Source organism: Anolis sagrei, chromosome 1, assembly GCF_037176765.1.
Source record: "Anolis sagrei isolate rAnoSag1 chromosome 1, rAnoSag1.mat, whole genome shotgun sequence".
Lineage (NCBI taxonomy): Eukaryota > Metazoa > Chordata > Lepidosauria > Squamata > Dactyloidae > Anolis > Anolis sagrei.
The window spans coordinates 175,421,516-175,446,951 of record NC_090021.1 but is presented as its reverse complement, the minus strand read 5'-3'; the positions used below and the strand labels follow the sequence as shown (position 1 = coordinate 175,446,951).

The 25,436-nt window shown below is 40.2% G+C and overlaps 1 protein-coding gene across 3 annotated transcripts in view; it reads left to right on the top strand.

Moving 5' to 3' along the window:
• The first annotated feature begins 3,304 nt into the window (after positions 1 to 3,304).
• Positions 3,305 to 25,436, top strand: part of PCNT (pericentrin) — a 92,818-nt gene continuing 70,686 nt past the window's right edge. For 2 of the 3 annotated variants that reach the window (XM_060781803.2, XM_060781795.2), the window contains exons 1-9: positions 3,305 to 3,453; positions 11,189 to 13,396; positions 14,537 to 14,629; positions 15,759 to 15,923; positions 18,104 to 18,359; positions 19,381 to 19,439; positions 22,367 to 22,541; positions 23,582 to 23,706; positions 25,235 to 25,325. In XM_060781803.2, coding sequence (XP_060637786.2) covers positions 3,388 to 3,453; positions 11,189 to 13,396; positions 14,537 to 14,629; positions 15,759 to 15,923; positions 18,104 to 18,359; positions 19,381 to 19,439; positions 22,367 to 22,541; positions 23,582 to 23,706; positions 25,235 to 25,325 — 3,238 coding nt within the window. In that variant the 5' untranslated portion in view covers positions 3,305 to 3,387. The remainder of the gene's footprint in view (positions 3,454 to 11,188; positions 13,397 to 14,536; positions 14,630 to 15,758; positions 15,924 to 18,103; positions 18,360 to 19,380; positions 19,440 to 22,366; positions 22,542 to 23,581; positions 23,707 to 25,234; positions 25,326 to 25,436) is intronic. The other variant, XM_060781819.2, reaches the window with a different exon arrangement.

Here is a 25,436-nt window from a genome sequence, read left to right as displayed (position 1 = left end):
TGATACTGGATTGTGGTTTAAACGATGAGACGTCGAGATTGGCTTTTTGTATTTTGATATTGTTGATGTTTTTGATGATGATGTTTTTTGGTTATTGCTAGATTGATATTTTAGATTGTGTCTTGAATTTTGCACCTTGTCCTTTCTATGTTATACACCGCTGTGAGTCGCCCCCGGGCTGAGAACAGCGGTATATAAGCAAAGTAAGTAAATAAATAAATAAATAACACCACAGAGGAAGATTTCGCTTTGAAACCTAACAGTAGGTAAGTTGAGGAGGAAGTCTTTCATTTGAAATGCCTCAAGGGTAGGTCAGTGGAGGGCGACAATTGGAACCTGTGAGCCACCCTCCGAGTGGAAACTAACTGTGTAAGTCCAAAAGGAAGACCGAGTCATCTCCCACTCAGTCCATAATCCTGCAACCCCCCCAAAGTTGCCAAAGGGAAAACCTTGCATCTAAAATCCTCTTACCCAGTTCCTCATAGATTTAATTTTAATTATGAATTAAAAACAGGTTTCAAATATGGAAAACCATCCAGCCTTTAATGTTGGCATTCTGCAGGGTGGAGAAAAGAAAACCCTTGCAAAAATGTTTCTTAAGGTGCAGTTGATTTTACAACGATATGAACAGGAACTTATAACCTTCTGTACAGACATAAAAGTTCTATGGATTGGCTATGAAAAACAGCATTTCATCATTTAGGACAACCTTATTATGAATATTAATCAAGAATAATTTCCAAATAACAAAAATTAACATAAAATAAGGCATGAATTTTTTTTCTTTTCCTAACAGCGTATACAATTAATCATTTTGAGAACAGTATCTAGGTCAGGAAAATACATTATATATTTTTTTAAAAAAAGAAAAGAGCAATTGTTGATGTCTTAACACAGTTTATACGTAAAATCATTAGAATGTTGGCATGAATATTTCTAATGAAAACCTTTTACCTATATATCTGCTCTTTCCTAATTAGCTTTGTACCAGGCAGAGAGCAAAAGAAGATCTTATCAGAAATACTTTCAAGATCCTTTGCTCATAAATGTGTGCTTTTCCTAATTGCCTTGAAAAAACAGCTTTCTAATCTCTGTGCTTTCAATTTAAAATGGGAATCCTATAGGTAATTCAGTCTCACTCTCTTTTTGTCAAACAGAAATGTAATCTCCCCCAATGGTTTCATGTAGATGTTAAACAACATGGGAGACAATACTGAACTTTGACCCAATAGGACAATAACTGTGGGACTCAGGAGGTGTCACCCAACAACACCTTCAATGGGTTGTTGTAGGTTTTTTTGGGATATATGGCCATGTTCTAGAGGCATTTTCTCCTGACGTTTCGCCTGCCTCTATGGCAAGCATCCTCAGAGGTAGTGAGATCTGTTGGAACTAGGACAGTGGGTTTATATATCTGAGGAATGACCAGGGTGGGACAAAGGACTCTTGTCTGTTGGAGTTAGGTGTGAATGTTTCAACTGACCACCTTGATTAGCATTTGATGGCCTGGCAGTGCCTGGAGCAATCTTTTGTTGAGAGGTGATTAGATGTCCTAGATTGTTTCCTCTCTGTTGTTCTGCTGTTGTAATTTTAGGGTTTTTTTTTTTTAATACTGGTAGCCAGATTTTGTTCATTTTCAGTTTCCTCCTTTCTGTTGAAATTGTCCACATGCTTGTGTATTTCAATGGCTTCTCTGTGTAGTCTGACATGGCAGTTGTGAGAGTGGTCCAGCATTTCTGTGTTCTCAAATAATATGCTGTGTCCAGGTTGGTTCATCAGGTGCTCTGCTATGGCTGACTTCTCTGGTTGAAGTACTCTGCAGTGCCTTTCATGTTCCTTGATTTGTGTTTGGGCAATGCTGCTGCGTTTGGTGGTCCCTATGTAGACTTGCCCACAGCTGAGAGAGAAACAATCTGGGACATCTAATCACCTCTCAACAAAAGATTGCTCCAGGCATTGCCAAGCCATCAAATGCTAATCAAGGTGGTCAGTTGAAACATTCACACCTAGAGTCCTTTGTCCCACCCTGGTCATTCCACAGATATATAAACCCCTTTTTCCTAGTTTCAACAGACCTCACAACCTCTGAGGATGCTTGCCATAGATGCAGGCGAAACGTCAGGAGAGAATGCCTCTAGAACATGGCCATATAGCCTGAAAAAAACCTACAAGAACCCAGTGATTCCGGCCATGAAAGCCTTCGACAATAGATTGAACACCTTCAATTATTTTAGTGAGATGAGCAGTCATCACAGGGCTGCATGTGAATGTTTCAACTGACCACCTTGATGGCCTGGCACTGCCTGGAGCCATCTTTTGTTGAGAGGTGATTAGATGTGCCTGATTTGTTTCCTCTCTGTTGTTCTGCCACCCACCTCTGCTTTTTTTTTTTTTTGGTCGTGTTAGGAAGCTCAAGTCACTTCTGTTGTGAGAGAATTAACCCTCTGCAAGGACGTTACCCAGGGGACGCCTGGATGATTTTTGATATTTTATCATCCTTGTGGGAGGCTTCTCTCCTGTCCCCGCATGAGGAGCTGGAACTGATAGAGGAAGCTCATCTGCCTCTCCCCGGATTCGAACCTGCGACCTATCGGTCTTCAATCCTACCGGCACAGGGGTTTAACCCACTGCGCCACTGAGGGCTCCACTTCTACTCTGAAAAGACCGCCTTCCTTTCTCGGCTCAGCCCCCCCCCCCTCCCATTTTTCACTTGGCGGGCAGAAGCGCGCGACCGCCAACCGTTACCATGGAGCCATTAGGACCCGCCCTGCCTGCGCTGATTGGCTAAACCCTCCCAAAGGGGGCGGGGGAGAGACGTTTGAAATTCAGCCTTCCGCATCAGCAGCAGCCGCTGAGGAATCCAATGGTAGTGTCGCGTACGGCGGGAAAGAAAGAATTGCGCAGGCGCAAACCGACAGTTTCCTTTTTACTTGTTTATCTTCCACTCTCGGTCGCCACCAGTTTAGAAGTGTGACTGGGCTAACAGAAGTGTGACTGGAGGCGCCTCCTTCTCTCTCTCTCTTCATAGAGGCGCCTCCAGAAGGAAGTAATGTCAAAATGCATGAATTGTACATTATAGGAGCACTCAGAGTCAAAGCAGCGGCAGATTGCGAGGGAGAGGGGCGGTGTGTGGACATCCCGCGGGTGAGGGGTGGGCTCTGGAGCCCGAGTCCGATCCTATTGGTCCCTCGAGATGCCAATCCGGTAACAGCTGGCGCCAAAGGGGGGAGCAAGAGGAATGAGGAAAGCGTAGGTTTGGGCTCGCTTTCTGATTGGGCGGGAAGTTGAGGCGGGGACTCGAGGAACGCCATTGGCTGGAAGTTTTGGCCTCAGGTGGCCGTGCAACGGTTGGGACCTGAGAGCCCGAGGCTGCTTTCGTCTCCCGGTATGGAGCGAGGAGGGCGGCCAGGCGAGGAAGAAGAGAAGGAGGGCGAAGGCAGCCGCCCTCCTCAGGTGCGCCCCTTTCCTCCTGGGTCTGGGGGTGTCTGTGACAGGGAGGGAGGGCTGCGGGGAAGGGAGCCGGGCCACTCACGCGCACACACAGCGCTTCACTCCCATTGGTTGGCATTCTGTGGAGTCCTGAACTGGTAAAGGTGGCCAGAAGCACCAGAGGAGGATTCCAGCACCCAGGATTCCATTGGCTGTTGCCGTGGTAGTTACCGCGGAATCACAGCAGTATAATGGCGCAGTGTGGAAGCACACGGTCTCTTCCTCCAATGAGCTCAGGGCACCTGCAGTCTAGATCTTGGAGTTCAAGTTGAAGAGACCCCCAAGGCCCATCTAGTCCAGCTCTCTTCGGCCAGGCATAAACACACAATAAAAGGACCCAGCCTCTGGGTTGTTGTAGGTTTTTTCGAGCTGTATGGCCATGTTCCACCTTGTCTCTCTCCTGAGGAATCTGTACAAGGACCAAGTATCAACAGTAAGAACTGACCAGGGAACAACAGACTGGTTCAAGATTGGGAAAGGCATACAGCAAGGCTGCATACTCTTACGGAACCTTTTAAACTTGTATGCAGAACACATCATGCGATGTGCGGGGCTTGATGAATGCAAAGCTGGGGTGAAAATTGCTGGAAGAAACATTAACAACCTCAGATATGCAGATGACACCACTCTGATGGCCGAAAGCGAGGAGGAGCTGAGGAGCCTTCTAATCAAGGTGAAAGAAGAAAGCGCAAAAGCCGGGTTGCAGCTAAACGTCAAAAAAACCAAGATTATGGCAACAAGATTGATTGACAACTGGGAAATAGAGGGAGAAAATGTGGAGGCCGTGACAGACTTTGTATTTCTAGGCGCAAAGATTACTGCAGATGCAGACTGTGGCCAGGAAATCAGAAGACACTTACTTCTTGGGAGGAGAGCAATGTTCAGTCTCAATAAAACAGTAAAGAGTAGAGACATCACACTGGCAACAAAGATCCGCCTAGTCAAAGCCATGGTATTCCCTGTAGTCACCTACGGATGTGAGAGCTGGACCTTAGGGAAGGCTGAGCGAAGGAAGATCGATGCTTTTGAACTGTAGTGTTGGAGGAAAGTTCTGAGAGTGCCTTGGACTGCGAGAAGATCCAACCAGTCCATCCTCCAGGAAATAAAGCCCGACTGCTCATTGGAGGGAGGGATACTAGAGACAAAGTTGAAGTACTTTGGCCACATCATGAGGAGACAGCAAAGCCTAGAGAAGACAATTATGCTGGGGAAAGTGGAAGGCAAAAGGAAGAGGGACCGACCAAGGGCAAGATGGATGGATGGCATCCTTGAAGTGACTGGACTGACCTTGAAGGAGCTGGGGGTGGTGACGGCCGACAGGGAGCTCTGGTGCGGGCTGGTCCATGAGGTCACAAAGAGTCGGAGACGACTGAACGAATGAACAACAACAATGGCCATGTTCTAGAGCAGGGGTCCTCAAACTTTTTAAACAGAGGACCAGGTCACGATCCCTCAAACTGTTGGAAGGCCGGATTATAATGTGAATAAAAACATGAATGAATACCTATGCACGCTGCACATATCTTATTTGTAGTGCAAGTATTTCAGTGGGAAGTGTGGGCCTGCTTTTGGCTGAAGAGAGGATTGTTGTCACCTAACAACCTCTGAGGATGCTTGCCATAGATCAGTGGTTCTCAACCTTCCTTAACCCCTTAATACAGTTACTCATGTTGTGATGACCCCCAACCATAAAATTATTTTTGTTGCTACTTCAGAACTGTAATTCTGCTCCTGTTATGAAATATAATGTAAATATATTAAATACAGAATGCATTTCATTTACTGGACCAATTTGGCACAAATATCTGATATGCCGACATCTGAATGATGGTGGGGTTGATTTTATCATTTAGGAGATGGGATTTATAGTTCACCTACAATCAAAGAGTATTCTGAGCTCTACTAATGATGGAATTGAACTAAACTTGGCACACAGAACTCCCACGTCCAACAGAAAATACTGGAAGGGTTTGGCAGACATTGACCTTGAGTTTTGGAGTTGTAGTTCACCTACATCCAGAGAGCACTGTGGACTCAAACAATGATGGATCTGGACCAAACTTGGCACAAATACTCAATATGTTCAATTGTGAGCACAAGTAGAGTTTGGGGAAAATAGACATTTACATATGGGAGTTGTAGTTACTGGGATTTATAGTTCACCAACAATCAAAGAGCATTCTGAATGATAGAACTGGGCCAAACTTCCCACACAAAACACCCATGGCCCACACAGAACGCCCATGACCCGCGCCGCCTGCCCTCTCCCCAGGCCGGGCCTACCTTCTCCCGGCTTCGGGACGGAGTTTCGCCTTGTCCTGAAGTTGGGAGAAGGCGGGGGAGGCGGCAGGCGGTGCAGCTTTGGGCACGCTCCGCCTGCCCTCTCCCCAGGCTGGGCCTGCCTTCTCCCGGCTTCGGGACGGGGTTTCACCTCGTCCTGAAGGCAGGGGAGGTGGCAGGCGGTGCAGCTTTGGCCACGTGCCGCCTGCCCTCTCCCCAGGCCAGGCCTGCCTTCTCCCGGCTTTGGGATGGGGTCTCGCCTCCTCCTGAAGCCGGGAGGAGGCGGCAGGGCGACGCACCTTTGGGGCCGCATTGCCTGCCGCTTCTCCACACCCCGCGGGCCGGATAAATGCCCTCGGGGAGGCGGACCTGGCCCGCGGGCCGTCGTTTGAGGACTCCTGGTCTAGAGGCATTCTCTTCTGAAGTTTCACCTGCATTTATGGCAAGCATCCTCAGATTGACTCAGCCTCTGCTTCAAAACCTCCAGAGAAGGAGACTTTTCCACACTTTGAGGCAGCATATTGCAGTGGATTATTGTTGTTGTTATTATTATTACTAGCCGTCCCCTGTCATGCATTGCTGTGGCCCCGTCTGGTGATCTGGAAAATAAAGTAATGAGAAAGTGTTGGTTTTTAATATATTCTTATTATTATTATTATTATTATTATTATTATTATTATTTACAGCTTTTATATTCTGTCCTTCTCACCCCGCAGGGGACTCAGGGCGGATTACAGTGTACACGTATATGGCAAACATTCAATGCCAATTTTGACATGCAAACATATACAGACATACACAGAGACTATTTAACTTTTTCTGGCTGCCAGGGAAGCTGTCGCTTTCATCGTCCATCTGCGACGCTGGTGAAGCACTTCCGCATTCCCGCATGCTTCTCTGCTGGAATGCTTTGCTGGAGTCTTCTTTATGGCCTCATAAATCAGTTAATTTAGCCTCCCCACACTTTAAGGTGGTACCTAATTTTCCTACTTGACAGATGCAACTGTCTTTCGGATTGCAAAGGTCGACAACAGGCTACACACAATTGGTTGGAAACCCACTCCAACCCAGGCTGGATTCGAACTCATGACCTTTTGGTCAGAGTGATCTTAATGCAGCTGACACTCAGCCAGCTGCGCCACAATCCCGGTGCAGCTATATGTAATTTATTTATGCTTGTGGATAAACAGTATTTCTTGCTGTTCCTTTGTCGGCGTTGATGTGGAGATTGTCTGGTTTGCCTACTCTGGAACATGCAACATATCATTGTCCTTCTTTAGGGTTCCCTTTCAAATCTATGATACTATATCTGTCTGTGTGAATCATATATATCCATCTATATCTATGGCTGGATGGCTCTTTGTCAGGAGGGCTTTGATTACATTTTCTTGCCCTGGTGAAGGGAGTTGTACTGGGCAGCCTTAAGGCAGCATTTCTGTTGGTCATGTGAGTTCTCTGTGGGAAGTTTGGCCCAATTCTCTCGATCTGGTTCAGAATGCTCTTTGATTGTAGGTGAACTATAAATCCCAGTAACTACAACTCCCAAATGTCAAGGTTTATTTTCCCCAAACTCCATCTGTATTCGTATTTGGACATATGGAATATTCGTGCCAAGTTTGGTCCAGATCCATCCTTGTTTGAGTCCACAGTGCTCTCTGGATGTAGGTGAACTACAACTCCCAGCAACTACAACTCCCAAATGTCAAGATTCTATTTTCCCCAAACTCCACCAGTGTTCACATTTGGGCACATTGAGTATTCTTGTAGAGTTTGGTCCAGATCCATAATTGTTTGAGTCCACAGTGATCTCTGGATGTAGGTGAACTACAACTCCAAAACCAAAGGACACTGCCCACCAAACCCATCTAGTGTTTTCTGTTGGCCATGGGAGTCCTGTGTGCCAAGTTTGGTTCAGTCCCATTGTTGGTGGAGTTCAAAATGCTCTTTGATTGTAGGTGAACTATAAATTCCAGCAACTACAACTCCCAAATGAAAAAATCAATTTTTTTTAGTGGTGGTCACTCCTTGGGTTAGTAGGTGTCTTGTGTCCAAATTTGGTGTCAATTCATCCAGTGGTTTTTGAGTTATGTTAATCCCACAAACGAACATTGCATTTTTATTTATATAGATTATTATTATTAGGATTTATAAGTAGAGTATAAGGGCCCTCTGGTGGTGCAGTGGGTTAAACCACTGAGCTGCTGCTGCTGAACTTGCTGACAAAAAGATTGGCAGTTTGAAGCCATTGTTCCTCGTCCTAGTCTCCAGGGCAGCTGAAACCAAGCCTGCTCCCTACTTCCTATGACTTCCCCTCACATATTTATACATGATCCTCATCATGTCTCCTCTCAGCCTTCTCTTCTTCAGGCTAAACATGCCCAGCTCTTTAAGCCTCCTCATAGAACTTGTTCTCCAGACCCTTAATCATTTTAGTCGCCTCCTCTGGACACTTTCCAGCCTGTCAATATCTCTCTTCAATTGTGGTGCCCAGAATTGGACACAATATTCCAGGTGTGGTCTAACCAAGGCAGAATAGAGGGGTATAAACATAGTGCCTAGACCTATAGTTGTCATTAGTGTTACATTCCATATAGCACTATTCCTCAAACGCCTGGTAGCATAGCATTTTTAAAGATTTTTCCTGAATATGAGGAGGGTCTAATGTCATTGGGAAGGGAATTCCATAAACGAGGGGCCATCACTGAGAAGACCCCTGTCTCTCGTCCCCACCAATCGTGCCTCCAAGGGTGGTGGGATCGAGAGCAGGGCCTCCCGGGCAAACTTTAACGCTCTGCCCGGTTCATAGACATTAACTTTTGCCAGAAAAAAGTCTGTCCATTAATAGTGAGGCCTAATTCTAAGTCTGTTAGGATCATTACCATTGATTATTACAACATTATTATGTTACAGTCTCCAGTGGTATAGCATTTACTTTATCTAACTACTGTATTTCTTCAATTCTAAGACACACTTTTCCCTACATAAAAATGGGGTGCATTTTGGCATTGCAGATATATCTTATGTATTTTTAGTGGTTGTGGTAGTTCTGAAATTAGGGTGCATCTTACAATCAGTGGCATCTTACAATTGAAAAAGGTGGTATTATGAATCTGAAGAATATGGAAATGCCAATAGCAATAGCTCAAGAAAAGGGACTGCTTAAACAATTTTTTGTAGCTAAATTAGTGCTTAGTTAATTTCTCCCACCCTGTTTCATCATCTTTTAATTGAATACGAGTTCTTTCTGTATCTTTCTTGGAGAAAACAATACTCATAATTTAATGAAACAGGAATCTGTTGTTTTCAGATTCTCAAACTGATGCAATCTAAGAGATGCCATGTTTCACAGTTCAGCAATGTGTAGAAATTTTTAGAAAATCAGTAAATTTGGTACAGTTCCATTATCTGGACAGAGGCCATAAGAGGGCGCTAGACAGAGAAGTATAGTCCATTTTACATGGGTAGAGTTAAACTATTTATTTATTAAGGATGCTTGCCACAGACGCAGGTGAAACGTCAGGAGAGAATGCCTCTAGACCATGGCCATATAGCCAGAAAAAACCTACAACAACCCAGTGATTCTGGCCATGAAAGCCTTTGACAATACATTTATTTATTTATTTATTTATTTATTTACGCCATTTATATGCCGCCCTTCTCACCCCGAAGGGGACTCAGAGCAGCTTACAAGATATATATACATACAATATATTATATTATTAGCATAGTACAATATCAGTATTATATATTACTATTTTGTACTATACTATTATATTGTAATATTATTAGTAATATTACATGTAATATAAAATATATAATTATAATGTCATATTTTTATTATTATTGTATTACATTATAATATATGTATATACAATACATTATATTACATTACATTATATTATTAGTATAGCACAGGAGACACGGTGGAACTGTCACCTGGTCTCCCCTCCCTTCACTCTGGCTCAGAGCATCAGTTGCTGCTACGGGTAAGGGCCCCTAACTGATGACATATGCTGGAGACAAGATGGAACTCTCCCCTGCCCCCACTCTCTGGCCCAGAGTGGCAATTGGTGCTGGGGAAGGGGTCCCCAGCTGATAACATGTGCAGGAGACAAGGTGGAACTGTCCCTTGCCACCCCTCTCTTCACTCTGGCCCAAAGCATCAGTTGCTGCTACGCGTTAGGGCCCCCAACAGATGACATATGCCAGAGACAAGATGGAACATGTTTTCCTGTTATTCCTCCCAACCATGTAGCTGGGGTCGAAACAAGAATTGCTTATGATATGGAAATGGGAAGGGCGGAATAACCAGCAAAAATGGGGGAAAGTGTTTTCCTCCTTCAACCCCCCCCCCCTGGAATATTCTCTATCTGTCACTCTCTCTTGGCCTTCGCCTGGATAATGGAACAGTACTATACATTTATTATGTAAACAATTTTCAGCTTAATTTATATGACCATGCTAATTTGAAGAACAGACTAAGTTTTACACATAGTGTATTTTATGGGTTGCTGTTAAGTTTTTCGGGTTGTATGCCATGTTCCAGAATATAATAATAATAATAATAATAATAATAATAATAATAATAATAATAATAAAAATAAATTTTATTTATACCCTGCCACTATCTCCCTGATGGGGACTTGGGGCGGCTTACATGAGACCAAGCCTAAGCACACAATACAATAAAATCGAAACACAAAACAACAGCAAATAAAATACATAAAACATAAAAATACAGTAAGCAATACAAATTACAATAAAATCCTTCACAGTTATAGTGACAGTGAGCACACCGCATGGATAAAATACTAAAAGCTAAAACTAAAGGCTAAAAACTCGGGGTGAGACAGAAATTGAGCAGATTGTTTGTGCGGGAGAAGCAAGGGAGAAGCAATATAAGATTGAGGGGGAGCAGCAATATAAGATTGTACGGTTACTCTCCAAAAGTGCAACGAAAAAGCCAGGTTTTGAGATCCTTGAAGGTTTCTAAGGTGGAAGCATTCTCTCCTGGCATTTTTTAAAAATAGTAATATAACTTTAGATTTATAAAGTAATACTATAATAGTACTGAAATTTTTAAAATTTCCCTCTAATTTAACAATACCCCAACATTTTTTAAAAGTCCTGGTTTTTCTCTGCCTTGTAGCCTTAACATTTTCAGAAACTATATTTTTAAATATGAATAATAAAGAACTAGACCAAATTTAGCATTATTCCATCAATAAAGGAAAGAATGGCAAGGCCAAAATTGCAATCTATGGCATTCAGATGGTAGGCAGTCTTACGAATTTCTGCTACCTTTTCGTCCATATAACTGAGGGTTTTGTGAATGCTTAGCTATATAAACGTATATAGGTGAAATATATGTTCTGCAGTGCTGGACCTAATTGCTTCTTTGCAAATAATTTCATTTCAGGAAGAAGAGATGATGGAATTTACAAAAATAAATCTTATGCAAAGTGAAAAGCCGGAATATCAAGAAGAATTGAAAAAGATTGACAGAAATAATATTCATAGGCTACAGCATTTGAAAGATGAACTGGAAGGGTGTCGAAGACAAGAGATTTCCAAACTGGAGGAGACTTATTTAAAAGAAGTGAATACAAAACATAAACCTGATCTTGAAAAAGATCTAACTACTGCTGATTCTGAGGTAGATGTTGAGAAAGTACGTTCTGTAATTACTAATTTAAGTGATAAACTGCAGGTACCCTGGTGCAAGGAGCTTGAAAACTGTTCAGAGGACTTCTTGAGGGAATCCTACAAAATTGAATTAAAGTATAGACCTCCGATAGAAGAAATTATTCTGCAACTTACCAATGCTGAAGTGTGTGATGGAAAGGCAAAAGAATCTAAAAATGAAAAAGAATGCTTACATGAAATTGAAAAACTTAACTCCTTTGTTCAGGAATTAAGTGAGAAATTGCTGCTTGAGGCAGAAAAAAACAAAGTTTCAAGTTGTAAATATGATAAAGCAATATCTGCCTATAACACAAAACTGAAGGATTTAGAAGAAGAAGAGGCATTGTTACAGCAGGTGTCAGAGAGACAGAAGATAAAACTTGAAGAGGTGCTGAATGGGCTGTGCCAGCATAAAGATGAATTAGTTGATCCAAATGTAGAGTTTTCACATACTTTCAGAGTGAGCACATTGGTAAATATGTCAGATGATGTCCAGAAAAATCTAAAGGAACTCATTCTGCAAAATGATTCTATAAGCTTGAAATCTGATAATTATTTGAAAGATAATGTGTCACAATCGGAATTAAGAGCTGTTGAAGATACAAAAAAGTTAGACAGCAATTTTGCGAGGATAGCACGAACAGCGATATTTAACAATTCTGTACATTTGGACCATAGAAATGCTTCATCGAATGTCTCTCACTTTAAGGACATTTTAGGTACTGACAGTGACAAAATAATGTGCTTTGGTGAGCAAATATCTTTCGATGTGTTACCAGAGACTTCCGGTGAAACAGACCTCAATTCAAAATCCAGCACATTTTTGGCATACTGTTGTTTATCACAGAATGAAAGAGAAGAATATAAAGATGCCAGTGCTGGTCAGGTTGACATCTTGAAGAGAGATACTGATTTAATGAATCAAATAAATGTACTTGATGAAGAATATCAAGGAATCCAAGAGAACATGACAGCTGAAATTGTTTATGTAAATGACCAAGAATCTTCTGTTGTTTATGAAGAGTGTGTCAGCCAAAGAATGGAAGAGTTGGAACCTAAAAGTAAGCATGGAAATAAAAGTGATCCGGAACCTTATGTTGAAGAATACAAGAACACAATGAAGGATTCAATATCTCTTATCTGGGAAGCAATGGTCCAGGACCTCCAGCAAGAAAAGGAAACTTTAATGATACAGTTGAAAATGCAAGAGCAATTGGTAAAAGATGTTCAGGAGCAAAAAATGGCATCTGACTCTGTCACCAGTGAAGTTCAGTCTCTGTTTGGACAACAACTGGCTATTTTGCAGAATCAAAGGGATCAAATGGAAGCTCACATTAATAGCCAGGAGGCCAGGAACAAGATGCTTTCTGAACTACTTGGTAAAAAAGCAGTGTTGGAAGAATTATTACTAAAAGAACAGGAAGACTTCATAATAGAAATAAGTAACAAAGAACAATCCTTATCATATTTGCGTAAGGAAAAATCAGCATTAGAAGAAAAAGTGAGAACACTTGATCAGAGTTTAATGTCATCGGAAAAAGCTTTGGAAGAAAATCTTAACAAAATAATGATTCTTGAACAAACAGTTGATGAACTGAGTGTAAAAATTGAAATCATTCAAGAATCACACGAGTTGGAAAGATTGGAGTTTGAAGTGAAACTGCAAAATAATAATTCAGAAATAGAGAAGCTTACCACTGAAATAATCCTAAAAGAAAAGGAATATATTGTAAAGGAAAATGAGCTGAGGGAAGAAATGGCTCATTTAAAAAATATGCAGTCAAAAGTTGAAACCTGCCTAGAGGAGACCCAGCAGAAATCAGTACAGAAAATAGAAGAAATACAGTCAGAAATGGGAAGACTTCACAAGGAAGAAATTAATAACATCCATTCACAGTATCAGTCTGAGCTTACAAATCTGAAATTGCAGCACCAGAAGACAGTAGGTATTTCTTCTGGCAAAAGAGCCAATTCTGATTATTATAGCAGACTGAACATGAAAACTGAACTTTCTCATTGGTGTATTTGATATATCATAATGCATATTTTGTACTTGTATTACATAACTGAGCTAGATACTTCTTGTTTTTGAATAAACCTGTAGCATTTTTAGAGTTGAGCTTTGAAATTATGAATTTCCAAGAAAACGTCTTAAGAAATCATCATTTAATATTAAATTTATTTGGTGGGCTCTAAGTCATTCTGGACTGGGTTTTTGAAAGTCTCTCTAACATACCATCATTTGTAATGTGAGAAGTACTTTGGCCTGTGGGCAGGTTTGAGGTTCCCAGCTTCAGAATTCTTGCTTTTATGAATATTTGTGAGGTACCTCCTAGACAATCCCTCCCCCACCCCGATTTCTCTGCAAAATATCCTCTTTGCCCTTCAAATATTATACAAACTCTAAACAATACTTCTACCATAATAACCTTACTTGATTATGGGAATACAAACAAAGCCAGGGAGGCTTCCCCAGTATAATAGGTGAGGTAGCATATGAAGTCTTAATTCTCATTTCCTGAAGTCCTGCTTTGAAACATTTGACTACCTTATGTTAAAAACAGGATGCTGGAACAAAATTGATCTATAATCTAATCCAGGGGTCCTCAAACTTTTTAAACAGAGGGCCAGCTCACATTCCCTCAAATTGTTGGAGGGTCAGATTATAATTTGGAAAAAAATATGATTGGATTCCTATGCACACTGCACATACCTTATTTGTTGTGCAAAAAACACTTAAAAACAACACAATAATTAAAACGAAGAACAATGTTAACAAATATAAAATTATTAGTACAGTATTTCAATGGGACGTGTGGGCCTGCTTTTAGCTGATGAGATAGGATTGTTGTTGTGTGCTTTCAAGTCATTTTAGACTTAGGTTGACCCTGAGGGCCGGGTAAATGACCTTGGAGGGCCGTATCTGGCCCTCGGGTCTTAGTTTGAGGACCCCTGATCTAATCCATTCTAAACATTTTTATGCAGGGGCTTTATTGTTTGCTAAGACATGTAAAACATGTGATGGATATATCTATATTCTTAAAAGTACAATTTTCTCCTAAAACATTGCATCTCTTTTTAGATTGAAGAATTAAACAGTCAAATCAAGGAGAGAACAGAAGAACAGCAACAACTAGAAGCAGTTAGAAAAGAACAGATTGGAATAATAAAAAAGGTGTTGTATTATTTTACACCCATTTTGTTAATGGCAGCTAGATCCATTATGGAAAAGCAACGTTTATTGATATGTTTTCCTATCCCTGCCTGGAGAAGAAGAAATGGTAAAACTCTCCCTGTAAATGGTAAAACTCTCCCTCCTTGCTATTGTTTAGAAGAAAAAAGATAACCAGAAATCTTAATAGTAAATGCCTATGAATGCTAATCTGTGTTATACCCCATGATCTGTAAGTGTAAAGTGTAGACTGCTACATTTTCAGGGTGCTTTGAGTCCACAGCAGAATCTATGGAGGTCAGCAAGTGTCGGGATGATTTTTTGCCATGTTCTCTTTGTCCTGCCATGTTATGTATGACCATATGGTTACTGTGCATGTCCACCATGCCGTCTATATTATATTGTACTATAGTATGTATTAGTTATTCAGTTATATTTTTATATTATACTGTATGATGACCATATATAGATGTTAAATACTGTAATGCTCATATGCGTAATCAATATTATGGTAATGTTTGAAGAAAATTGTTGCTGGTATGCCCAAAACTTCATTGGTTAGAAATATGAGCCTATCTTGTTTAGGCAGAGTTATAGGCCTTATTATGAGAGCAGTGTAATTCAAGGTTCTTCTCATGTGAATGCCAGAGAGAGTGGGAACAGGAAGTTTTATTGATTACCTGGGCAATGAAAGAAAAAGACTGAAAAGTATGTATATTGCATTTTGACTAATGGGGATTAGCATGTTTAATATTTGAATTGTGCTACCTGTAAATATATGGTGCTTACGATGCTTAGCAGTCCTGATAATGAATGGGATATAGTAACTTGTTTCTGTTTTATTAAACCTTTATTACTGTCTCTAAGTGAACTCATATCCTGAATTGGAGAGGACCTGTATCTGACAAGAGACAAAACTGTGGTGATAGACTTATACATACTCACCAGGCCACAAAAATTCTGTTACAGCTCCTCTGTTTCTTTTCCTGTCTCAATGAATAGGATTTTCTTATAGAACCATAAAATATGTTTTTCCCTTGGGAGTCTTTTTTTTTTGTTCTTTATAGTAGGTTCTATTGGACAAGTGGGTGCTTGCATGCATGAGTAAAGAGTTTTAATGCTTTCTTCATAGGTTCATGAACGAGAACATGATCGTGAAATAGGTGAACTAATAGTTCAGCATGAGGATGAAATGAAAGAGATGCAGACTGAATTAATGAAGGAGCAACAGCAAAAGTTAGACGAGTTGCAGCAACACATGGAAACTACACATCAAGAAGAAATGCAACAAACAGAGGCAAAGTATTAACTGCAGTGATACCTTGGCTGCTGCAAGAACTTTGTACCCATGGAGCTGGTATTCCCAGGTTTTACCTACCCACATCCAACAAAATATGTCTTCCCTAGAAATTTTCTTGGTCGTCTAGGTGATTCTATGGGATGCTTCTGATAGAAGATACCATAGGGTTGCCCTGAAAGACCTGGCAAATTCCTAAATTGGACATCTCTAGGAATCTTGTAAGTCCTCTAGGGCACATGTGTCAAACTCAAGGCCCGTGGGCCCAATCCGACCACCATGATTTTTCTGTGGCCCTCCAGATGCTGGACTATGACTCCTATATTCCTCATCAGAACTGATGGGAGTTGTGATACAGTAACATCTGGAAGGCTGCAGTGGTTCTGTTTAGTCAAGACAGTGGGATTTGAATTTAGATACAAGGCTTTTGAATATGATGCCTGACTTTAAAATGTCCTTCAACCTTTTCCCAACCTCAAAGCCACAAGTGCTATAGGGTACAATCCCTGTTATCTCCAGTACACATGGTGAATAATCAAAAGTGATAGGAATTGTCATTCAGTAACATCTTGGGGACCAGTTTGGGTAAAAACTAAAGAACACTGAGTACTATGTAAAAAAACTTATAGTTGGCTCTCTGTATCCATGGGTTCTCCATCCATTGATCCAGCGTCCCTTTGAAGGCAACCATAAGGCTGATATGGTCCTCAATGTAAATGAGTTGGCACCCTCGGTCTAATGTTTGCTTCCATTGGAACTTGCTTATTTCAATAAGGTTAATAATCCAGTTACTTGCTTCCGCAGTAAATTTAAGAAAGTATCCCTGTGGTTGTGGGGGCAAGGAGGCATACTGTACAAAAACAGCATTTCCCATCAAAAATAATCTAGAAGACACTACAGGGCATGTGTTAAGTAGTTTATATAAACCATATCATCATAATAGTTATCTAGTTCCCACATGATTTGTATAGCCCCCTTATCTTGCTGTGCACTCTCACCATCTGAAACGCGTATACCCAGACAGCAGTTGATACAGTGTTGTGCAATTTTATAATGAGCTGCAGAATTCATTGGAACCATATGGTTCATTTGGATTGTGAGGTACATGGGACAGAATACTGTTTTTCGCTGAGTTTTTTTAAAATTGAATTTCACAAGTAAAATGGTACAAACAATAGATGTTCAAACAGCCTAGGACACAAGTTAACAAAGAAGTGCACATCAAGAATAGAGGATAGAGTTTTTAACATTTCGGTAATTCCAGTTGAAAGAACTGTAAGCTATAGAACATATTTTGCCATTTGATATTACAGCCTTAGTATTATTATTATTATTATTATTATTATTATTATTATACTACATTTATACCCCACCCTTCTCACCCCAGTGGGGGACTCAGGGTGGCTTACAATCCATGGCATACAATGCCACATTACACATATAGTGTAACATAACATATGAATTTAAACAATTAACATATCAATTTAAACATACAATAATAAACATGAGATAATAATTCAAATATAAATACAATAACAAGCTTAGAAGTAATTCAAATAGAAATACAATAAAAAAGCTTAAAAGTAAACATACAATAATTCAAATATAAATACAAAAAAGCTTAAAAGTAAGCATTGAATCCCAACCAAAGTGGGCTGGTGGAAAAAGTGGTCAAAAGCATCAGGAGAGGCAGGGGAACCCTGAAAACGAGCGCCCGCACAGGTTTTCCAATGTCCAAATGATGGGCAGTGTGGCTATGGAGGCACACCGCGCAGCCAGGCAATGGGTGACGTGGCTATTAAAGTAGCAGCACGGCGAGGTTGTGGGGGCCATGTTCTCTCCCTGCTGGGTCAGTTGGCTGGAATGAGGGTGTGGCTGCAGGTCTCCTCGTGGGTAAGCCCAGGGCTGAGCAGCCAGAAAAGCTGGATGGCAATACTCAGGGGCAGGCACAACATAAGAATGTGGGTCAAGTCTTGCCATCAGAGCCTCATTTCTTCTGATGGTCTTACAATATTTTCTGCCTGCAATGGTTTAGGTCCAGTATCAAGGGACTAAGCTGATAATATTCTAAGCCGTCCCAGATGGCATAATTGGACCACATGATTGCACATTAAGAAATTGTTAATAGTTACACAAAAAGACAGGGGTTCTCATTATGGTGCTGTTTTTCTTCGCTGTAGATCCTACATAATCTTAAACTGGAATCTTTAAGACTAAGTGCAAATAATATACACACATCACAGCTGGAGCTGATGCAGAGTAATCTGAGAAAAGAGAAGGAAACTGCCCTAATGGAACTGCGTGAGATGCTCAAAGATAGGCATGCTCAAGAGCTAGCGGTTCTGCAAGGTCAATACCATTTTGAAGTGGAGCGTATAAAGGAACAGAATTGCAAGGAGAAAGAAGAGATGGCTTTAAAGCATCAGCACGACTTGGGTAACAATTCATTAATCTCTGCTAAATATTAAAATTGGTATAACATGTTATAACAGGTTAACTACTTTATAGATGGGTTGTTGTAGGTTTTTTCGGGCTGTATGGCCATGGTCATACATGAGAGAATGCCTCTAGACCATGACCATACAGCCCGAAAAAACCTACAACAACCCAGTGATTCCGGCCATGAAAGTCTTCAACAATACTTGATAGATATTTTACACTAGCCGCCCCCTGCCATGCGTTGCTGTGGCCCAGTCTGTGTATATGTGTTTTGTGTGTGTATATATGTGTGTATATATATTTGTGTATGTGTGTATATATGTAGTTTTGCGTTGTAATGTTTTATTTATTTATTTATTTATTGGTTTTTTAAGTGCCTTCTGCTGTGTTTTTCCATGATTTTTTGTGAGTGATGGTCACTCGTTGGCTTGATAGGTGTCTTGTGTCCAAATTTGGCGTCAATTCGTCCAGTGGTTTTTGAGTTATGTTAATCCCACAAACGAACATTACATTTTTATTTATATAGATTACTAGCTTGAGACAAAATGGATGCCAGTTCAGTCCTAGCCGACCACATATTGAAAATTATTGTATAGTGATGCATTGTACAATATATTCCGATTATGTAATATTTTATTATTAATTAAACAACAACAATAATTTACATTATTTTATGATGTGACTTACTTTTTTCAGAGCACCTGAATAAGATGTTGCCATGATAGTCAAATATTTTGTTTTGTTAATATAAAACCATATTTTAGAAATGTGTAATATGGTTTTATATTAACAAAACAAAATATTTGTTTGTAATACTTTCGGTAAGAAATGTGGATATATCTTAGTCTAGTAGAAGTTCTTATTAAAATAACTACAAACAAGAAATAATAAACATTCAGATCTTTGGAGAAATCAGAATATTTATGAAAATAATGTATTTGAAAGTAGAAAGTTTGCTTTCATGTATGTGAAACTGATTTTCTACTTGTAGTCTTATGTAATCTTTTTAATTTTCCAGATAATGAGAGGAAGGAAATAACTTTGAAAATGGAGGAAAAATATGTCCAGATGTTGGAGGTATTATGTTTAACCTTTTTAAATTGGTAGATCATAAAGAAAACTAATCAAAAATATATACTTGATTGTTAGATTGTCATGACATTTACTTTGTCTAGCCTTTCTCACTGTAGGGTAAGAATATGTCAGTAAAAACATGGTATGTGTAAACATTCTGAGATGTCAAATAAGGCAGTATGTGCTCTGTTTTAAAGGCTACTCACTGCATGATTTAGAAGAGAGCAAATCAGATAACTTCGTTTAGTCAGTCAGTTGTATTGGGAGATTTCTTGGGATCACTCCATAATTTACTTGTTTAGACCCATGATGGTGGGCTGCGACAGAACTATGAAGCCATGTTTTATATAAACTCACTGCTTTATATGATTGTTTGAATACTCCAAGTCCAAAGGTATTAATACAAATGCATTGCCAAATCCTTCTGTATTTGCTTACCCAGGACTAGCTCTAGATTTCTCCCATGTCCAAAGGACTGCAATTTGACAAATGCAAGATTCTCCACTTAGGCGGAAAAAATAAAATGCAAAGATACAGAATGGGGGACGCCTGGCTTGAGAGCAGTACATGTGAAAAAGATCTTGGATTCCTTGTGGACAATAAGTTAAACATGAGCCAATAATGTCACGCAGAAGCAAAACAAAAAACAAAAAACAACAACAATGAGCTGGGCATGTTTAGCCTTAAGAAGAGAAGGCTGAGAGGAGATACAATAGCCATGTATAACTATGTGAGAGGAAGTCATAGGGAGGAGGGAGCAAGCTTGTTTTCTGCTTCCCTGGAGACTAGAACACAGAATAATGGCTTCAAACTACAAGAGAGGAGATTCCATCTGAACATGAGGAAGAACTTCCTGACTGTGAGAGCTGTTCAGTAGTGGAACTCTCTGCCCCGGAGTGTGGTGGAGGCTACTTCTTTGGAAACTTTTAAACAGAGACTGGATGGCCATCTGTCTGGGGTGTTTGAATGCAATATTCCTGCTTCTTGGCAGGGGGTTGGACTGGATGGCCCGTGAGGTCTCTTCCAACTCTTTGATTCTATGAGATTTTAGCCTGCATAAATAGGAGGATAGTGTCTAGATCCAGGGAAGTCATGCTACCCCTCTATTCTGCCTTGTTCAGACCACACCTGGATTCATCCTGTGTCCAATTCTGGGCATTGTAATTTTAGGGAGGCATTGACAAGCTGGGATGTGTCCAGAGGAGGGTGACTAAAATGAACAAGGGTCTGGAGAACAAGCCTTATGAGGAATGACTTAAAGAGCTGGGCATGTTTAGCCTGAAGAAGAGAAGACTGAGAGAAGACATGATGAGGGACATGCATAAATTCATGTGGGGAAGTCACTGGGAGGAGGGAGCAGGCTTATTTGCTGCTATGGAGACTGGGACGTGGAACAATGGCTTCAAACTACAATGGCTTCAAACTACAAGAAAGGGAGAACTTCCTAACTGAGAGAGCTGTTCAGCAGTGGAACTCTCTGCCCCAGAGTGTGGTGGAGGCTCCTTCTTTGGAGGCTTTTAAACAGAGGCTGGATGGCCATCTGTCTGGGGTGCTTTGAATGAGATTTTCCTGCTTCTTGGCAGGGGATTGGACTGGATGACCCATGAGGTCTCTTCCAACTCTATGATTCTATGAATACGCTAGGTCCTCCAGTACAACTCTGTGGTAACTTCTGGTGAAAGCATAACATAGAATCTTCTAGAAGACCTAGAAAAATCCATAGAGACGACATATTTTGTCAGATCCTAGTAGGTGAATAGGTGAAACTGCGGGTAAGGAGACTGTATTGTGGTCACGTTTGCATTTGTTTTTGCCTTGGAACTGTAGACCTTGGCTCCTGCATTTCTCATTCCTGTGATATCTCACTATCTCTGAATTATTTGTTATTTTACTGATCAGTAGCCCCTCTCTCATAGAATCATAGAGTTGGAAGAGATCTCATGGGCCATCCAGTCCAACCCCCTGCCAAGAAGCAGGACAATCGTGTTCAAAGCACCCCCAACAGATGGCCATCCAGGCTCTGCAGACTGAATCTTTATCAACCCTTTGTTGGCTTCTTTGCTTTCACTTTACCAAAGCAATAAAAGCATTTGAGTAAACCTTGAGTTCTCTGCTCAGCTTTCTCCTATTTTTTGCATCTCTCTGTTGTCTCTTAACAGTAATCAACAAGATTTTAACCTGCCAAAACAAGTATCAGACATGTTAGAACCTAACAAGGAAGATGTTCTGAAATCTGCACTCCCTGTTTTGCTGGTTGCTGCCTCCACCTTGGTGCCCTAGGGCCATGCTCACTTTCCCTGCCTCTTTCTTCCCTTCCTACTTTCCCTGTTTTTAAAAGGAATGAGGAGAACAGCAAGGTGCTTCCCTTTGCTCATTCCAATGCCAAAAGCTAATGGCAAGTGAGGAAAGCTGTTTTTCCTTGCTGGTTCCAAAAGTACTACATCTGTGTCTCTCTCACCCACAGCTACTTTATTGCATGTCCCTAGCAGAATTGCCAGATCAGAAGCAGGGGAATAATTAATCTGCCAGCATCTAGTATTATTCAAAGTGCTGTAAAAGTGAGGAAGAAAATAAAGTGTCAGCTCCCACCTCACTTACTCCCTGAATCACCCCCACTCTGGGTGATTCTGGGAGATCTCTGGGTCATACGTTAGCACCAAGCTTAATTTTATGTTTTATTCAGTCATATGATTTTTGAAAGGTTGGTCTAACTGTGTGTGTATTTATTCTACTGCTACCCCTGTTTCCCACCATTTGGAAAGATTCTGCAGTTGCCTAATAGATAAATGGATAAGTGTACAGGTGTTCGTTTCTTGAAAAGCAAGATTTTGTGAAAAACAATCTGATTGGAAGAAACCACTGTCTTCAAAGAGAATGAATAGACATGAATTAAATTAAAGTTGCATCACACTATCTTGATTTCTTTTTAGAATCTTAAAAAAGAATGTGCATTGAAGGCAGACATCGCTTTAAAAGACATGTCTGAAGCGTTATTGGCCAAACATGAGATGGAATTAAGTGAGATGAAAAGAACACTGGAAGTGGAAATGGAAAAACTAAGAGGAGACTTGGAGACACTTTCTCTTCAAAAAGAACAGGGTGAAAGTAGGTACTGTATATATTCGAGTATAAGCCTAGTTTTTCAACCCCTTTTTTAGGCTGAAAAAGTTCCCCTCGGCTTATACTCGAGTCAAGGTTATTTATTACTTTACTTTGTTCTTAGTATCTTTTTATCACATGCGTTATTTTAATATATTTATTATTATTATTACATTATTTTACACTGTTTACTTTTAAGCTTTTTTATTGTATTTCTATTTGAATTACTTCTAAGCCTGTTATTGTATTCATATTCAAATTATTATCTCATGTTTATTATTGTATGTTTAAATTGATATGTTAATTGTTTAAATTCATATGTTACGTTTATTATTTATTAAAATTGGACTTATCTTGAAGTTTTCTTTTGGGATGGCAGGTGGAGCCATTCACTACAATTGGGTTTCATTATTATTATTATTATTATTATTATTATTATTATTAAACTACATTTATACCCCACCCTTCTCACCCCAGTGGGGGACTCAGGGTGGCTTACAATCCATGGCATTACAATGCTGCATTACACAGCTAAAAATTGGGACAGGAGGGGAAAGTTTTGATCATCACTGCAGGTAGAAGAGACTACCATCTCCAGCAATAGTGGGTGGGAAATCAATACATGCCAGGTAGTCTTATGCCTACATATGATAGTATACTAACCATTTTCTATATTATAATGGGAAGCAGATAGTTTCTTTCTAAAGAGATATAATGGTATCCAAAACATCCAGTTTTTTTTCGTGAATTAAACACAGTTTTAGGTCTACAGAAATTGTAGGTGCTCAAAACTGATTTGTACAAGACAATTTAACTTTATTCTGCTCAATTCCAACATCACCACCACCATCATCATCACATGTAGTACTTTCCAATTCACATCTGACAGCAACACTTTTCAAAAATTTGAAATGTGTTACTTTTCTTCTGTACCACTTCAGACATAATTCTGAATTGGAAATGGTTTTCTCACAGGAGGGACTGTATGTTTGTGTGTATTTTGATGGTTTGTAAGAAAATATTCTTCATAACAATCTTATTTTTAGCGGAGCATAAAAAGTTGGAAAACCAGTACCACCTAGCCATGAAAAAACTGCAGATTGAACATGAGCAAGAGGTGAAAGAGATGGCAGAGCAGAATAAGAAGCAAGAAAGAGAATTGCAACTGGAGGTAAATATGAATTTGTTCATGTTGACAGATACTGAGTAATTGACTTTTTTAGACTGAAAGTAGTTTGCTAAAGGTGTGATTTTTCACGTTTGGTTAAAACCTACTGCAAGGTTTTGGCTGAAAACATATACGAAGTAATGATGTAGAAAAGAGACAAAGAGAGGGTTGAAAAGAAATGGTTTATTATTAAAAATAATAATAAAATAAAATGAGATTTTAATTGAGAAAGGAATAATACAAATGTAACAGTAATAATAACAAGAGACAACTTATAATTTGCAAACTCAATTATAGTTGGCCCTCCACATTTGCAGGTTTAGCTTTAGCGGGTTAGTTATTTGCAGGTTGGATTACTATGGTCTCTGTAGGAAAGGTCTAGGCCCTCTAATGCAACTCTGTAGTCAACTTCCTGGAGAAATTGACCATAGAGTAGCCCTAAAGGACTTAGAAATTGGCTGCCAGTTTGCTACCAGGCACAATTCAAAGTGCTCACTTTAGCCTATAAAGCCCTAAATGATTCCGGCCCAGCTTACCTGTCCAAACGTATCTCTCCTTATGAACTACCTAGGAATTTAAGATTGCCTGGGGAGGCCCTGCTCTCAATCCTGCCTTCCTCACAAGCTCACCTGGCGGGGACGAGAGACGGCCTCCTCAGCTGTGAAACTCCCTCCCTAGGGATATTAGATTGCCCCCCTCCCTCCTGACCTTCCGAAAAAGAGAAAAAACTTGGCTTTTTGAACAAATGTTAGGAAGTTTAGCGGAATAAGTAATTATGAAATAGGAAGAATGAACATGGAATGACTGGACGATGCTGCTGGATAATGATTTCAACTGGACGACACTGTTAATTATATATTTTCAAATGGTTTATATATCCTTTTTAAATGTTGAGTTGAATATTTTTAACTATTTTTATGAATGTATGGCACTAAAATTGCTATTTCTGTGAGCCGCCTTGAGTCGCCGGAAGGCTGAGAAAGGCGGGCTACAAATGCCATCAAATAAATAAATAAATAAATTCTTAGATTCTTGTAATGTTTCCATTTTTATGGAACTGGGAAGCCCTGCCACTCGATATTGTAACTGGTGGTCAGCTGTTACCAACAGTGCTATGGATTTTGGAGAGGTACAAAGAGAAGGAGAAACATGCCAAGAGGAAGGCACATCAAGCAAACCCTTGTCGGGGTCACCTTCCGTCTAGAAATATATATCCTCATTCCGAAAGACCATCTGGATCCAGAATAGGTTTTTCCAGTCACTTATGAATCCCCCACCGAGACAATTATGGAAGACAGTTATTCTCAGACACGGATGATTGTCCTTGATTATCCATGGCCAACTTCTGCCAGAGATTCTCAAGAGAACACTTTTCTAGGAATTTCTAAACCCACCAATAGGATTTTTGAGGATTTAGAGATTTCTGAAGAGACGTTCTCTGAGACTAAAAATATAGCAGTTCTTACCTCAGTTTTCCCACTAACCCCTTTTATTGTGGAGAGCTCACTGTAATTTACCCTGTCTTCCATAGATACAGAAACTACAGGCAGAATCAGAACAAGAAATTAAACAGCTTTGGTCCCAACTGGATAGTGCACGGGCGAGTCGACAAGAATTAAGTGGTAAGTTTAGCCATCAGATACTTCTGCAAATTCTAGTCTCAGGTTGTTGGCTTCCTTGATTCAATTTAGGAAAAGCTATATGTCCAAATAACCTTATTTAAACTGCAGTAA